At 38.5% G+C, this 16,637-nt stretch overlaps 1 protein-coding gene across 1 annotated transcript in view; it reads right to left on the bottom strand.

The window, feature by feature from the left end:
- The window catches only part of TANC2 (tetratricopeptide repeat, ankyrin repeat and coiled-coil containing 2), a 346,976-nt gene that overhangs the window by 99,852 nt on the left and 230,487 nt on the right, over window positions 1-16,637 (bottom strand). The window contains exons 9-10 of the mRNA XM_003786213.3: window positions 7,050-7,331; window positions 2,342-2,475 (exon numbers count right to left, since the gene is read on the bottom strand). Coding sequence (XP_003786261.1) covers window positions 2,342-2,475; window positions 7,050-7,331 — 416 coding nt within the window. The remainder of the gene's footprint in view (window positions 1-2,341; window positions 2,476-7,049; window positions 7,332-16,637) is intronic.

The raw sequence follows: 16,637 nt of genomic DNA on the forward strand, positions 1-16,637 counted from the left end.
AGCAACCTCCAACTCCTGGGCTCAAGCGAGTCTCCTGCCTCCGCCTCCCAAGTAGCTGGGACCACAGGCGCCCGCCACAATGCCCGGCCATCTTTTGGTTGCAGCCGTCATTGTTGTTTGGCGGGTCCAGGCTGGGGATTTGAACCCGCCACCCTAGGTGTACGTGGCTGGCGCCTTAGCCGGTTGAGCTATAGGCGCCGAGCCGGAAAACCAATTTTTAACCCCAAATGATTTAATGTCAAACAAAAATAAAGTATGAGCATAGAATAAAGATGCTTTTACATGTTTATAATCCTAGCACTTTGGGAGAATCATTTGAGCTCAAATGACCCTTGTCTTTACTAAAAATAAAAAAAATTAGCTGGGCATGGTAGTATGTGCCTGTAGTCACACCTAATTGGTGGGGTGGGGGGGAGGAGCGCTGAGGCAGGGGTTTGAGGCTGCAGTGAGCTACGCTAATGCTACTACACTCTACACAGGGTAACAAAGCAAGACTCTGTCTCAAAAAAAAAAAAAAGATGCTTTTAGAAACGTTAAGTTTTAAAAACCTTACATCTATATACCTTTCTTAGGGAACAACTATAGGATATGTTCCTCCCAAATGAAGAATAAAATCAAGAAAGAAGATGATGAAATTAAACACAGAAGAGAAGTGATAGGAACTCCCAGGTGGTAAGCCTTGAGGCTGCCCTGGGACCACACTGAGTGTGATGGAAGGCTTCTAGGATGGATGTCTCCAGGGTAAAAAAAAAAAATGACTTAGCCAAAGGTTTGAAGAAAAATGAGCACATTTTTTATTTCTTTGGAGACAGAGTCTCTCACTCAGTCACCCTGGGAAGAGAGTGCCATGGTGTCATAGCTCACAGCAACCTCAAACTCCTGGGCTCGCTTGATCCTTGTGTCTCAGCCTCCCCAGAAACTGGGACTACAGGTGCTGCCACAGCAGCCTGGCTATTTTTTCTATTTTTAGTAGAGAGGGGCAGCAATCCACCCACCTTATCCTCCCAAGTGCTAGGATTACAGGTGTGAGCACCACACCTGTAATGGGAAAAATGAGATTTTAAAATGAAGCATTTCATGAATCCAAGGAAAAACAAAATTGTTCACGAAGGAAATGTTATCTTTGGCTTCAGAGTAAACTATATTTGCACAGTAATAATGCTGAAAAGAACCATAATTTGGATTCAGCCAGAAATCATGATGTAACTACTGTGTTTCCTTAAAAATAAGACCTATTTCCAAAAAATAAGCCCTAGCAGGATTTCTATGCATTTGTTAAATATAAACCCTACCCCAATAATGAGACCTAGTGATGGGTGTGGCTGTGCAGTGTATCTGCATAGCCATGCCATGCATTTTGGCGTGGACAGGAAGACATCCCCTGAAAATAAGCCCTAGTATGTCTTCTTGAGAAAAAAATAAATACGACAGTGTTTTATTTTTGGGGAAACGTGGTATATTAAGGATGGTGTAGGAGAAAGGAAGGTGAAAGACTTGTAATTCTCATCATCCATAATAAGCAGCAATGGTTAACAGGAAAACTAAGGAAACGTTTTAGCAGTATATTACTTAGAAATGTGAAGGCAAAAATCAGAGAAACAGCCCCAGGAGTTGAAAGTGGCTGCCTGGGAGGAAAAGATGGGTTAGGCAGAGGAAGTGAATTGCTGGCTGGATTTAAGCATTATTTGATTTTTTTATTTTTTGGAGACAGAGCCTCAAGCTGTCGCACTGGGTGGAGTGCTGTGACATCACAGCTCACAGCAATCTCCAACTCCTGGACTTAAGTGATTCTCTTGCCTCAGCCTCCCAAGTAGCTGGGACTACAGGCGCTCGTCACAACACCTGGCTATTTTTTGGTTATAATTGTCATTGCTGTTTGGCAGGCTGAGGCTGGATTCAAACACGCCAGCTCTGGTGTATGTGGCTGGCACCTTAGCCGCTTGAGCCACAGGTGCTAAGCCACATTATTTGATTTTTCTAAGCACATACATTATTTTCAGAAAAGTAGAAATCTCAAACCAAAGTTAATTTATACTGTGACCATATGTAAACCATATCATTTCCCTGAGTTTCAACTTCTTTGTCTATTCACTAGAGGACTTCATTTCTAAGGGTCGCACCAACTCTAAGGTTCTGATCCAATCATAATGAAGTATTTTTCTAAGAATAGCAACTCTTCTCTGTGTGCTCACGGTATGCCTTGTCTCAGCCTCCCGAGTAGCTGGGACTACAGGTGTTACTGTGGACGTATTTATGCTCACTTAGCCAAAGGTATCCTACCTTTGCCTTCCTAATGTTAAAATGGAAGTAGGATGTCCACAACTTGGGAATCCTACTGTACCTGTGAAGCTAGTCTTCGCATGGCCTCCTCTTGCCGCCTGCGCATTTCAGGTGTTCCTGGGCAGCTGCCACTGGTGATAGATGAGTGGGCTGAAGGTGGCTGTGTGAGTGGGAGCTCTCTGTTGGCATCCACATCTGGATTAAAAAGAAGAGATGTTTGCATCAGATAATCATTAAACTCTGAACTGAAGGATGATCTATTAAATTCCAAATTCCATTTGTTTTATGACCTAGCCATTCCACTCTTAGATAATGCAGTATATACCCCAAAGAAATAAAAACACATGTCCTCACAAAAACTGGTACACAAATGTTCACAGAAACATAATTCATCACACAAAGTGGAAACAACCCAAAGTCCATCAACCAGTGAATGGATAAATGTGGTATAGATCCATGTAAAAGATCCACTGTTTATACCCCACAACGAAAAGAAACAAGATACTGATACACACTACAACATGTCACTCTTGTGAGTGTTGCAGATAAGTCAAAGAAGTCAGTCAAAAAAAAAAATCACATACTGTAATTTCTCAGAATAGGGAAATCCATAGAAATAGAAAGTAATTAATGGTTACCTAGGGCTGAAGGTGGCGGTAAGGCAGAGAATGAGTATTTTTTTTTTTGAGACAGAGTCTCACTTCGTTGCCCCCAGCAGAGTGAGGTGATGTCCTAGCTCACAGCAACCTCAAACTCTTGGGCTCCAGTGATTCTCTTGCCTCAGCCCCCCGAGTAGCTGCAACTACAGGTGCCCACCACAGTGCCCTGCTGCTATTTTTTATCAGTACCATCGCTAGCCAATTGTGCGACTGGAGCACTTCCCGGCTATTTTTAGAGACAGGGTCTCGCTCTAGCTCAGGCTGGAAAGAATTCAGTTATGGGAAAACGTTTATTGACTGCCAGTAGGCATGGGCTTCTTTTAGGGTGACAAAAATGGCCTAACATTAGATTATAATGATTTGCTGTATAATCCTGTGAATTACACTAAAGATATTGAACACTTAACAGGGGTAAATTGTACAGTATATGAATTATAGCTCAATAAAGGTATTTAAACTTTAAAAATAATTTCACTTGTTCCTGTTATTTAGAAAATGTATTCTTACCTTCTACTAGAAATTACAGACTACATTTATGAGTTAGAGCATACATGAAAAATGGGTACCAAAATAAATATTTGAAGTTACTATTTAATGGCCAATAGCTAATGAAAAGAAAGGAACAGTGGAAAGTGGAACTCATTTGATTCTCTACCAGAAAGATGGAATTTAGGCTTCTTCCATCCAACTGGTGGATTAAATTCCTTGTGTTCTGAATTATTGTGGTGGGGGTGAGTGAGATATGAGTATGTGAGATGGCAGTAAAAAAAGCGTAAAGAACTGTATGACATTTTGAGTTGAGGTAAAGTTCAGTGATTTGTCTGTCACTGTATTATTTCTCCTGTTCACTCCCTCTCCCGACTCCATTCCTTTTATCTGGTATTTGATTTTGTGAGTGATTACTGTTCAAGTACCCTCTGTCTTTTTGCTTTTCTCTTTTGGAGATGCCCTCCTTTTTGTGTCAATGTCTTACTTTCTGTTAGATATTCAGAGAACAGTAGAAATAAAAGGTAATAGGTAGGCGGTAGTCAGTGTGCGCAGCAAACTGGCAAAACAGACTTCTGACATGAACAGAATAGAGGTTACTTAATAGTTATTTGGGGGCTTGGCAGTTATTGGCAGATGTCAAATCGAAATAATAACTACACCAAAAGTTTTAGTTATAGGAAAATAAAGTCTTATATTAGACAGAACTTCCCTAACTACTGTACTGAGTATACCTGTAGTTAATGTAATAATGCCTGGCTTACACAACAGGTCTATTTTCACAAAATATTTTGTTCTTTCGGTGTGTGTGTTCTGGGGGGGTGGGAGATGGTGGAGACTGATGGGGGAGTTAGGTTTGGGAAAGTAGGTGGATAGGAGGATGACAGGCTAGTGCCTGTCTTGACAGCTTTTCTGTTCCTTCCCAGGGAGATGACAAGGAGGGGGTGGATTGGGAGGGGGTTAAATGTCTGTGGGAGAAGAAGAGGCAAGCAATGTGCTACTGAGGAGAACTGCTCACATCTTCCACAGCAGCACTGCTCAGTCTAGAGGAGGCGGGAGTAGAAGAAAGAACAGCAGATGATAGAGGTAGAAGTCAGGAACTCTAATAATTTTCCATTTATTTTTATTATTACAAAAACTGTATTATTGGTTGGATTAACTAAAGATTAAGAACATCAGCGAGATTCCAAATAAACTTATCCAAGCTTAATTAAGTTAAACTCTGTAAAAAAATTAACCCAATTTTTTATATGCAAATATCATTCTTATTAATGAAAAAAATTCTGTTGCTGCCAGTAACATATTTAGTGGCAGCTCATATAGCAACAGATTTATGCCAAACAATAGCTAGCACTCTATCAGTCACTTATTCTTGACCCTTTTTAAGGACCATTGATTCTGTTAAGATTGTAGAGCTAGTAGATTGTATAATAGTTTGGAGATCAACAGATTGCAACAAAAATTATTTTGTATAAGACAACATTGGTTCTGAGTAATTCTGATGGATACATAACTATACGTTCTAGCTCCTCCAATCTCCCAGACTCCTTAACTATCAGACCAAATCTACAGTCTCAACAATGGATGTTTATGTCATGAATAGGAAGTGTCCCAGTGTTTTTAGAGACTCTCAGGGGATAAAAAGCAATGGATGTTAGAGAACAGCTTAATGAACTACCTTAAAAGAATCTTTGCTTTGGGGAGCACATGGGCTGTTTTCTATTAACTCTTGCTCTCCCAGGCTTAAAGGGGGATGCCCAGGTACCTTTGCTTTCTGAGAAAGCAGCTCTTCTTGCCCTTGGGATTTATCTTCTGTCATGCATGATTCTACCACTCTGTTATCTGCAACAGTGATATACAGAGGAGTCAGAGAGACTATTAGCTATCTGGTTTTCTTTCTGACACACTCAAATAGCTAGCTTCTTGGGCTACTCAGATAAGAAGTAGTTTGGTGTGATAGGTATTTAAGTACTCAAAGGAAAATACTGGAATAGGTGTGGAAAGTTAATTTCAACCATGAAGATGTGTTCCTAGAATCAAAATTTTAGCACACAAACAATTCTTTTTGTTTTCAAGTTTTGCTTTATTTTATTTTGTTTAACAGGCCCTGGCTGGGTTTCAACCTACCACCCCTGGTGCACAGAGCCAGCACTCTAACCATTGACCTATGGGCGCCCAGCCACACAAGTAATTCTTAAAGAATTAATTCATACTTCATTCTATAGATGAGAAAAGTGCTATAAAGAATTAAGTAAAATTCTCAAGTTCACAAAGTATAGTCAATTTGAATGCTGGGTACAATCCCCGGGCTCTTGACTTCCACAATGCTATGCTTATCTACCTCATAAGAGCTTATTTAAGAACTAAGCATGATACTCCTCTTAGGTAAATAATTCTCCTATATGTACTCCTATACTAATTCTTACCATACCCTAATAAAGAGGGTATTTTGATTCTACCAATTTTCTTCCTAGACACTGATTCTTCTTCTATAAGTTAAACATCAATAAGTTTACAAGACGCAATCTGCCTCCTTAATGATACAAGGCTGCCGACTAGTTTCAGTGGGAAGCCAAGATGTTAGAGGGTATTCAGTGATCTCCTGTTAAGTTTCTAGCACTGTGCTAGACCTTGATCTCAAATAAACCATATCTGGAGGTCACTGTTTAAAAGTTTCTGGGGGATAGATTACTGATTTAGATTAGCAGAGCCATAACTTCTCTTTTTTTGTTCTTTTGTAACTAACAGAAACTAGCTAGACTGGTTCTATACATACAGCATATACAGGAAGAACATGTATCCATTTACATTTATTTTCTTTACTTGAGTTGAATTTCACCAATAAGGAGAGGCAGCATAGATAAGAGAATGGTCTCTGAAACCAGATTGCTTAGTTTTAACACTTACTGGCTATCAAACGTGGGAGAATTTACTTAATTTCTCTGAACCTCAGATAACTTAACCTGTGACATGAAGATAAATCTTACTGAGTTGTTAAGAGGATTGAATAAATTAATATTTTTAAAGCATACAGACAGTGTTTGGCACATAGAAGTACCATGTGAGTTTTAAAAATAAGATCCTGGTGGTGATCATCAAGCTGCATGCTGCTTGTGATGAAGGAAGCCTGAATACATATGAGAGCTCAGCATCTTTTCACAAGAAATCAGGAGAAACCTTTCAAGGACACAATGAAGCTCAAGTCCAAGCAGTGCAACACTGACGTCAACAGCAAAGAAATGAAGGCCACCAACAGACTATGTTGGCAAGTAATAAGAAGAACTGGGCACAGGCTGAGCAAAATTTGAAAGTGACAGATGCAAATAGCTCTATGGGCAATTGCTGTAGTCATTATCCAAAGGACAGCCCAGCCATACAGCCAGCAGGGAAGAGTCATTAATTTATTTGACAAGAAAGGTTTTTCCATTCATGCTTACTTGCCTTTTGGATGTGTGGGTTAGATGGAAACACAGTATACACTTTTTCAACTCTGAATTAATAGTCCTCACATGCAGGTCAGATTTTGCAGATCAGAAAATAAAAGGATATGTGACCTAACCTGAATATCTCAGAAAAAATTTCAGAGCCAACAAAGCACAGAGTTCTTTAAAAAGGAATACATACGTTTGGGGGAGGCATGTGGGCTGTCTGAGGCGATCTGTCTCATCCTTGTACCATGGCAGCTGAGGGCCACCAGTCTGGAGATGATGGCAGTTTTGCCAAACCCAATGTTTCCCACAATCACTACTCCTTGGTTCACGCTGGCATTTGAACTTTGAAGTTGAGCATCTATTTCATGGAAAACCCAATCCCGGCCAACAAACACAGACTCTGTAGTGATGCTGGGTACTTCAAAGAGCAGAGGCTTCAGGGAGATATCTGGAGGCCTATAAGGTGCAAAGCGAACTGAAAAGAACAAAAAGAGAACACAAAACTTAGGTCAAGTTGAGGAACACTGAGGAAGATGGTACTCTGGGCTTACTTAGAGGATAATAAAACTCTGAATGTTGGTTCTGTATGGATAAGCAATGTAGGTGAGCTACAGCCATCTGATGCTCTAGATGGCAGAACATAAACATTGATAAACAGTAATGATGTACACGAACAGTCAGAAAGTCAGGATAACATTCAAAATTATTTAACAATAATGATAACCCAAGCACCAGCAATCAGTATGGATTAAGAGTAGTGAAGAGCAAGGGTGCTAAAGGCCTCTTGCTATGCCTGGTTTTAGTGGGTGGACTGTGGGGAGGTGCAGGGGTGGAGTTCCCGGGGGAGAGGTCAGGCTGTGGAGGGGTACAACTTTCAAAAGGAGCGCTTTACAAAGCAGTAAGGATGTGTTTCAACATTTAACAACCAAATGGCTATATGGGTATATATCAGTTGAAAATCAGTCCTAAAGAAAGTAATGCAAAGTAAGGAGGCTTGTTTCTTTAAAAACACCAATGGGAACAGGATTCTTTTACATTCAAAATGATATTTTCAAAAAATCGAGCAGGTATATTATTAGGGGAAGCCGAGTCCCTAAAGGTTCTGATGGTTTAAGAGATCTTAAACATGTTAGGTAGTCAAGGAGGCAGAAACTAAACTTTTATTCAGTCTTTGCACCTGTGCTGCTTTTATTCACGCCAATCAAAAAAATGATTTTTGCCTTATTTGCAAATCTTGGGAAGAGATCTCCATTGCTTTTCTCAAGATTTCCCCCCCACCCCGTGCTTATATAATTATGTGCTAAGGGCCAAATACGAGCTATACTTTCAACAGTTCTTTAAAAATGCAGAATTGATGTGACTTAGTTTCAAAGAAGATCAACCTTCTCCTTATATTCATGGTAAAAGGAAGAAGTCCTTCCTGACCATCCTGATCTGGGTTAAGTGCCCTGCTAACTGTTCTCAGAGTAGCTTTAAGATGTATTGTGTTATCTGTCTGGAACCAGGTATTTTTATCTTTTTTTCCACTTCTGTACCTTTAACCTTCGAACAGTGCTTTGACATATGGTAGTGCTCAATAAATGTTTACAGAAAGAATTAATTAAAAACAAACTATTATGTTCTAACCCCATTTCATATTTTGGAGCACAAAAAAAGCCAGGAGTGGGAAGAGGCTGGGGATAAGGGAAAGAGAAATCACAAAGGGGGAAAATGAGATTATTTATATTGCTCACATGCTTCCCCACATCAAAAACTGGGATCTAGAAAGTGAAGCTTCCTTAAGCTCTCTCTCTCTCTCATTTAAAACTGTCAGAAAGCCATTAGAATGATAACAGAGCATTTTAAAAAGGGTAAAAATCCTAAAAGTAGTATAAATGATTAAAAATATAAAGCCAAAATCTGATAACAGAAGCAAAGTTTCTCATATCAGTTTTAAAATGTCCAAATTTTTCATTTAAGAAGGTGTGGGGGGCTGTGGAAATACAGATACACGGTCACTTTTAATTTCCTGATTTACATTCCTTTAGCAAAATCTGTTAAAATCCACCATTATATTTACCGAATTCAGTAAAAAGACATTCCTTTTCTTAAAAGTACTCTTAATTTTAGTGTCTTATAGCTAATAGAGTCTATTCTACTTTTCTTAAGCATTATTTTATTGAGATCTAACTTATATACCATAAAGTACGTGTTTTTAAAGTATAAAATTAGTGGCTTTAGTATATTCCCAGAATTATGCACCCATCACCATCATCTAACCCTGCAACATTTTCATGATCTGCCAAAGAAGCCCCATACTTGAAAGCCATCCCTCCTAATTCTTTCCTCCCACTTTTAGGCCCTGGAAACCTGTAATCTCCTTTTTGTCTCTACAGACTTCCCCACTCTAGATAGTTCATAGAAATGGCATATGTGGCCTCTTGTGTCTGGTCTCTTTCACTTAGTAGGATGTTTTTCAGTACATCCATGTAGTAAGTAGCATGTACTAGAACTGCATTCTTTTTATTGCTGAATAATATTCTACTGATGAATAGAATAGGTTCAGTTGATGAATATTTGGGTTGTTTTCTACTTTTTCACTATTATGATTAATGGTACTATGAACATTCATGTACAAGTTTTTCTGTGAACATCTGTTTTCAATTCTCTTGACTATGTATCTAGGAGTGGAATTTCTGGTTCATATGGAAACTCTTATGTTTAACTTTTTGAGAAAATGCTAAACTATTTTCTCTATTTTACTATTACTATTTTTTATACAAGTAATGTACATTCACTGTAGAAAACTTAAGAATATAAACAAAATAATAACTACACTCACATTAACCAGAGAGAAATACTATTAATGTACATACTTTTTGAGTTCTGTTTCTACCATATGTATATGTAGGATAAAAACAAAAGATAGGATCACACTATATATACTGCTTCATAATCTTGTTATAATCATCATAATCTTACTATATTTCACTTAGCAATATAATAAGAACATCTTTCTACATCATAAGACATAAACTCATTTTAAATGTGTAGGTCAAATCTACCATGATATGGCTAAATCATAATTTATTTAACCAGTATTTTATTGTTGGATATTTAGAATATTTTGGTTTTCCACTGTTATAATACAGCTAATAATCAAACAGTCTTTCCTATGTAGTAGGAACTGTTTCTAAGCATGTTAACCTGCACAATAGTCCTATGAAGTAGATAATATTACTATTTCTACTTTACAGAAGAAAAACCTAAGGCATAAAGAGATTCAATTATTTGCCTAAGGTCTTTCCCCAGTCTGACTCTTACCCACTGGGCTCTGGTTCCTCTCATGAGAAGCAGCACTATAAGCAGTGGTGCAATAAACTTCAGTGTATATTCACTTTGTCACACTTGCCTTATTATTTTCTAGAAATAAAATGCTAGAAATAAAACTTCTGGGTTGATGGGTTGTAATTTTTTTTTTTTTTTTGAGACAAGTCTCAAGCTGTTCCCTGGGTAGAGTGCCATGGCATCACAGCTTACAGCAACCTCAAAGTCATGGGCCTAAGCGATTCTCTTGCCTCGGTCTTCCAAGTAGCTGGGACTACATGCGCCTGCCACAATGCCCACCTATTTGGCCTGTCAGTTTTGATTTTGAACCTGCCAGTTCCAGTGTATGTGGCAGGCGCCCTAGCTGCCTGAGCTACAGGCACCAAGCCATTTGAAAGAATCTTTTTTTTTTTGAGACAGTCTCACTATGTCACCCTTGGTAGAGTGCCATGGTGTCATAGCTCAAAGCAACCTCAAACTCTTGGGCTTAAGCAACTCTCTTGCCTCAGCCTTCTAAGTAGCTGGGACTACAGGTTCCTGCCACAATGCCCAGCTATTTTTTAGTTGTAGTTTGCCTGGGTTAGATTTGAACCTGCCAGATCCACTGTATGTGGCTGGTACCCTAGCTGCTGAGCTATAGGCACCGAGCCAGATGGGTTACACTTCTGACATATTTTGCCAAACCACTCTCTGGAAAGGTTATATTGGTTATGTGAGTATGACTGCACCCTTTCCTATTCTCACCACTGGCCAATACTTTTTTTTTTTGAGACAGAATCTCACTATGTTGCTCTCGGTGGAGTGCTGTAGCGTCACAGCTCACAGGAACCTCCAACTCTTGGGCTTATGTGATTCTCTTGCCTCAGCCTCCCAAGTAGCTGGGACTTTAGATACCTGCCACAATGCCTGGCTATTTTTTTTGTTGCCGTTGTCATCGCTGTTTAGCGGCCTGGGTTGGGTTCGAACCCGCCAGCCTTGGTGTATGTGGCTGGCGCTGTAACTACTGTGTTATGGGCGCTGAGCCAACCATTGGCCAGTATTATTAATTTTGTTTTTAATGTGTATTTTTGTGATTATGTACAGTGATTTGTTTTTACATGTTTGTTGCTATTTGCCATCTTTTATGAATTGCCTATTTGTGAATAGGGCTTTTGTCCATATTTCTATTGGGATGCCTGTGTTTATCTTACCGACCTATAAGAACATTTTAAACATTAAGTACATTAATCCTTTGCCTTTTGTATTTATTTACTGCAAGGACTTTATTCTGTTCTGTGTCTTTAAGCTTTCTTTCTTCCTTTCTTTTTAACTTATAAAAGTTTAAAAAGTTTATGTGGTCAAACTCATCAGTTCTTGTATTTTTTTTTGCTTTTGGTATTGTTCTTTGAAAGGTCCTTCTCAATCCAAGAGTATAAAACTATTAATATTTTTTCTAGTGCTCTTTAGTATCTCAAGCTGTAATAGAGTAAATATCTATTTTTTCTGCCCAAATGGTTAACAAATTGTCCCACTAACAATCTGAATCATCATAAATTTGAAATACTTACTTTGTCTTATTTATACTAGGTCTGTTTTTATCTAGTTCGTTTTCCCTCATCTGTAAGTGGACTCTGTATCAGTGTCACACTAATTTAGGGAAAATGTGAGGTCTTCTTCTGAAAGCTCTCTGTAATATGACTCAACGCCATCATCTCTCTTCTTCACAGCTCGCCTGAAGGAGTTGAGGCAGTGTCTAGGACCCTAACAAACTGCTCCATTCCAGCTTATTGCAGGTTGTCCCTCCTACCTGAAATGCCCCTGCTCTTCAAACCCTGTCCATATATTATGGTCCAGGTTCATTTTTATCTTCTTCATTACATTCTCCCTAATTAATCTAGTCCTCATTCATTTTCCTCTTCCCAAACTAAGTTTATAACATATAATTTAGTGTTTAATTATATGCTGATTTCTACTGTTTATTATCATTTTTAATCTTGTTTTTCCAATCAGACTGCAAGCCCTTTAAGGGGAAGGATAGTATCCAGCACAGTTTTAAGTACATACGAGAGCTGAAAGAGGGAGGAAAGAAAGTAAATAGTATTATTGAATACTTTTTATGTCTCTGACATAGTGCAGGTTTTTATATATATGTTCTTCACAGAAATTATTTTTTTACTGAGGTGAAATTCATATAACACAAAATTAACAAATTTAAAGTATGATTCAATGGCATCTAGGACATTCTCAGTGTTGTGCAACTACCACTTCTATCCAGTTCCAAAACATTTTTGTTACTCCAAAAGAAAACCCTACACTACTAAAGAGTCATTCATTATTTGTTCCTCCCAGAATCTCTGGCAATCAACAACCTGCTTTCTGTCTCTATAGATTTACCTATTTGGGTATTTCACATACTATATATGACATTTTGTGCCTAGCTTTTCTCATTTAGTATGTTGTAGCTTATATTAGTGCTCCATTCCTGGCAGAGCACAGTGGTTCATGCCTATAATCTAGCACTCTGGAAGCTGAGGTAGGAGAACCTCTTGAGGCCAGGAGTTCAAAACCACTGTGGGCAACATAAGATGGAAGGAAAGAAGGGAGGGAGGGAGGGAACTTAGCCAGGCATGGTAGCAGATGCCTCTAGTCTCAGCTACTTGGGAGGCTGAGGCAGGAGGATCATCTGAGCTCAGAAGTTTAAGGTTGCAGTGAGCTATGATGATGCCACTGCAGACTAGTTAGGGAGATAAATTGAGACTATCTTTAAAAGAAAAATATTAAAACCACTGCCTATTATGTCCAATGCCTAACTTCCTCTAGGATGATTTATCAATTTATTTTCCCAATGAATAGGCTATTCCTTCCTGTTTCTTGTATGTCTTGTAATTTTTTGCTGAAAACTGAGCATTTTAAATATTACCTTGCAGTGACTCTGGATATCAGATTCTGCCTCTTTCCCAGAGTTTGCTGTTGCTTATTTTGCCCCTGTAATTGCCCCTTTATATAGTGACTTTTCCAAGCTATATTTATAATGACTCTTTTCCTTGTTGTGAGTGGCCACTTTAGTCTCTATTCTTTTATCTTGGTGGTCAGCCAGTGATCTGGCAGAAATTTCATTAAAAGCAGAAATCTAGTAGGCTCTTCCTTAAGCACTCCTCTGGCTGCATTAAGTTTTAATTAGATTCAACAGTTCAGAAAAAGCTAATTTTATTAGTTTTTGCTAGCTTAATAGCTTTTTTTTTTTTTTTTAGTTGAGGGATTGATTCTTAGACCTCTTTACTGTTTTTCTGGATAGTAGGTGGTGGCTAACCACTCAGGATTGTTTGGTATTTGAGAGCCCTTGATAGAGGAGCAGACAGTCAGACAGATGTGCTGAGCTCTGGCTGAACAGTCTCAGGACTCTGAGGTAGGAAGGAAGAAACAGAAAGGCCAGCTGGCAGGTGCCATATCCCTGTGCCTTGGGGAGGTAAAAAAGAAGGAAAGGTAAACCTGAGCCCAGGTCTGCCTTAGGTGTGGGCTCTTGACCAGAGTTCCAAGGAACTGTGGCCTCTTACAAAATTATTGTGGCATTTTTCTAGATAAGTCTAACAGGGCCTACAGACACCTAAGTGCACATAGTTTCACAGCTAAAATGAAAACGTAGTTTTAACTCCAAAATCCAGGCTTTTTCTATTATATTATGCTGCATCTGCTCTAAAATATTATTAAATTTGAAGGTGACATGAGTTATCTCACTGATGACTGGAATTAATTACGCTCATATAGTTGGCTAAGCCAGATTATTTTTCCTTGTATATTTCCTTTTTCCTTGATTCTTTTTCCTTTCTCTCTCCTTGTACTTCCCAGTAGGAACTATATGGTTGGCCAGAAATGACCTTTCCAAAGCGAAGAGCTATTGCTACTTAGGTGCTTTCTAAACAGACTCATCTCTTCAAGTCCAAGATTATACTTTGTTTCAAAGGAGGCTTTCATGAATATAATTAATGCCAATGTATAATAATACTGAATAAGTATAGACTCAACTTACAGGTTTCAGTGTTTGAGAAAAATTCTTTTAAGATAACTTGTTCTCAGGCTGACATAATGCCTCATCATATTTTATTCTACCAAGAAAGCTTTGACATTTTAAAAAGTTATTTTAAAATTTTTCTAAAAATGTAATCAACTCACAAAAGCCTCAAGAGAAGAACATAGACAAAATTAGCCTAGTACCATATGGTAAAACAAATGTAGACACCAAGAACAGTCCAGAAATAGTTTCTGTACCTCAGAACCTAGGGCTTTTGTCAGATTAGTATGATAAATGAAAACCATACTTTCTATGTAACCAACAATAAATTTAGGGCATATGGATAAGAAAGTACTATTGGCCTGTACTATGGGAAATGGAGGTAATGATTATTTTCAGAGGGGTTCCTAAATAAATATTTTTAAAATTTTCATATAAGCTAGTTTCCTAGAGATTTTCTAAGGCAGAAACCACTGAGCTACAGTCACCACTGCAACTATAGCTGAGCTAAGGGAAAAAGGTGATTTAGTCTATACTGCTAGTAACAAAATGTGGCTTTCTTGGTTGTAGTCCCAGGCCAGCAAGAGAGCAGCACCATCCCACCCTTCTTAAAATATTCTACTAAAGTACATTGATATCTGCTATTTACTTTGAAGTGAATACAAAATGATAGGTAGATAAAGAGATGGGTAGATAAATAGACCAGTGATAAAATAAGATAGTAAAATAATGATAAAATCAAGGTGGTAGGTCTATGAGGGTTTGTTGTAAAATTCCTTCCACTTCTCTGTGGAAGGTATCTGAAAATTTTCCTGATAAAATCTTGGGGGTGGGGGGGAGACACAAAAAGGAAAAGCATTCCAACAAGGCATACAAATAAGACAAAGTCTGGAAAGCAGTTTCTTTTAAGGGATTTAAGAACCACTCCAGACTCCCAATCACTGGGTGCATCTCTTAGTGTAAATTAGGCTTATAGTAGACAAATGAATTTTTCTAGGAAATAGTCTCTGTGAGACCATCAATAACTCTAATTATGTACCTAGCTTTATAGAGAAAACTTACCTTTCTTTAACTAAGGCAGAGTAAACCTTCAAATAAAAATGCATGAAAAATAACAGACCTGTCTGCCCAAATGCAAATATAAATAGCTATAGCAAAGGGGAAGAAGAAAAGGGGAAGTAGGGATAAAAGTAGGGGCTCTAATTAGATTGTTGACTAAAGCATATTTATTTGTGGAAAACAAGCATGAATCATTTAAAAAGAAGTCAGTAGTGGCACCTATAACTCAGTGGTTACTGTGCTAGCCACATACACCAGCCTGCTAAACAATGACAACTACAACAAAAAATAGCTGGGCATTGTGGTGGGTGCCTGTAGTCCCAACTACTTGGGAGGCTGAGGCAAGAGAATTGCTTAAGCCCAAGAGTTGCAGGTTGCTGTGAGCTGTGACACCACAACACTCTGAGGGTGACATAGTGAGACTCTGTCTTAAAAAGAAAAAAAATAAAAAGAAGTTAGTCACAGGACTGGCAGAAGAAAGGGTGTGTGTAACAGAGCCAAGGCCAGGTGCAAACAAAAGCAGAGCTGTATTTCCTTACATTCTTCCATAATGAGTATAAAGTCTAGCCTGGAAGTCCCTTGTTCCTCAGAGCACAAGGTATCTTCAGGCTCATTCTTAGGGTTTATGCCTGCTTGCTATTCTCTACACAAAACAGGAAAAACACATGTGCTTCAGACAAAACCTGGTATCACGAGCACCAAACATAAGGCAAAAAACACACTTAATTTTTCTTAAGAAATACATAAACCAAGGTAAACCTTTGTTTTACTGAGTTTCTAGAAGGACTCTTCCATTTACAAGAGTTGAGTCTGTTGGTTATTTTTGGTGATTAGGAATAAGGACTAGAGTAGGCAGCTATGCATACCCCAGGAAATAAAATTTAAAGAAGGCAAAACAATTTGAATCAGGTCCTAAAAAAAGAGTCTAAAGATAACAGTCTGGTAAATGTTCAATGTTGATAAATTCTGTTAATAAAAAAGAAAAATAAGTGAAGCAGAATCACTTTTGGGGTGAACAGTGCAATGTATAGTAGAGTGGCTAAAACTGTGGACTCAGAGCCAGGCTGTCTCAGTCTTTAGCCTGTCTCTGTCACTTACTAGCTATATGATTTTGGGCTAGTTACTTATGTTACTAATATGTCAGTTCCCTCATCTGTAAGGCTTGGCATAGTGTCTGGTAGTTAACTGCTAACACTGCCTATACTATCAAGCCAAAAAAGGCACCAGTGTAACCATGATCATTACCCTCTTACACTTATTTAAAACAGAACTAAACAAAAAGGATATTGAAAACTTTTTTTTTTGAGATAGAGTCTCAAGCTGTCACCCTGGGTAGAGCACTGTGAAATCACAGCTCGCAGCAACCTCAACCTCTTGGGCTTAAGCGATTCTCTTGCCTCAGCCTCCCAAGTAGCTGGGACTACAGGC

The sequence above is a fragment of the Otolemur garnettii genome, unplaced genomic scaffold, assembly GCF_000181295.1.
Source record: "Otolemur garnettii isolate 467f Iridium unplaced genomic scaffold, OtoGar3 scaffold00018, whole genome shotgun sequence".
Lineage (NCBI taxonomy): Eukaryota > Metazoa > Chordata > Mammalia > Primates > Galagidae > Otolemur > Otolemur garnettii.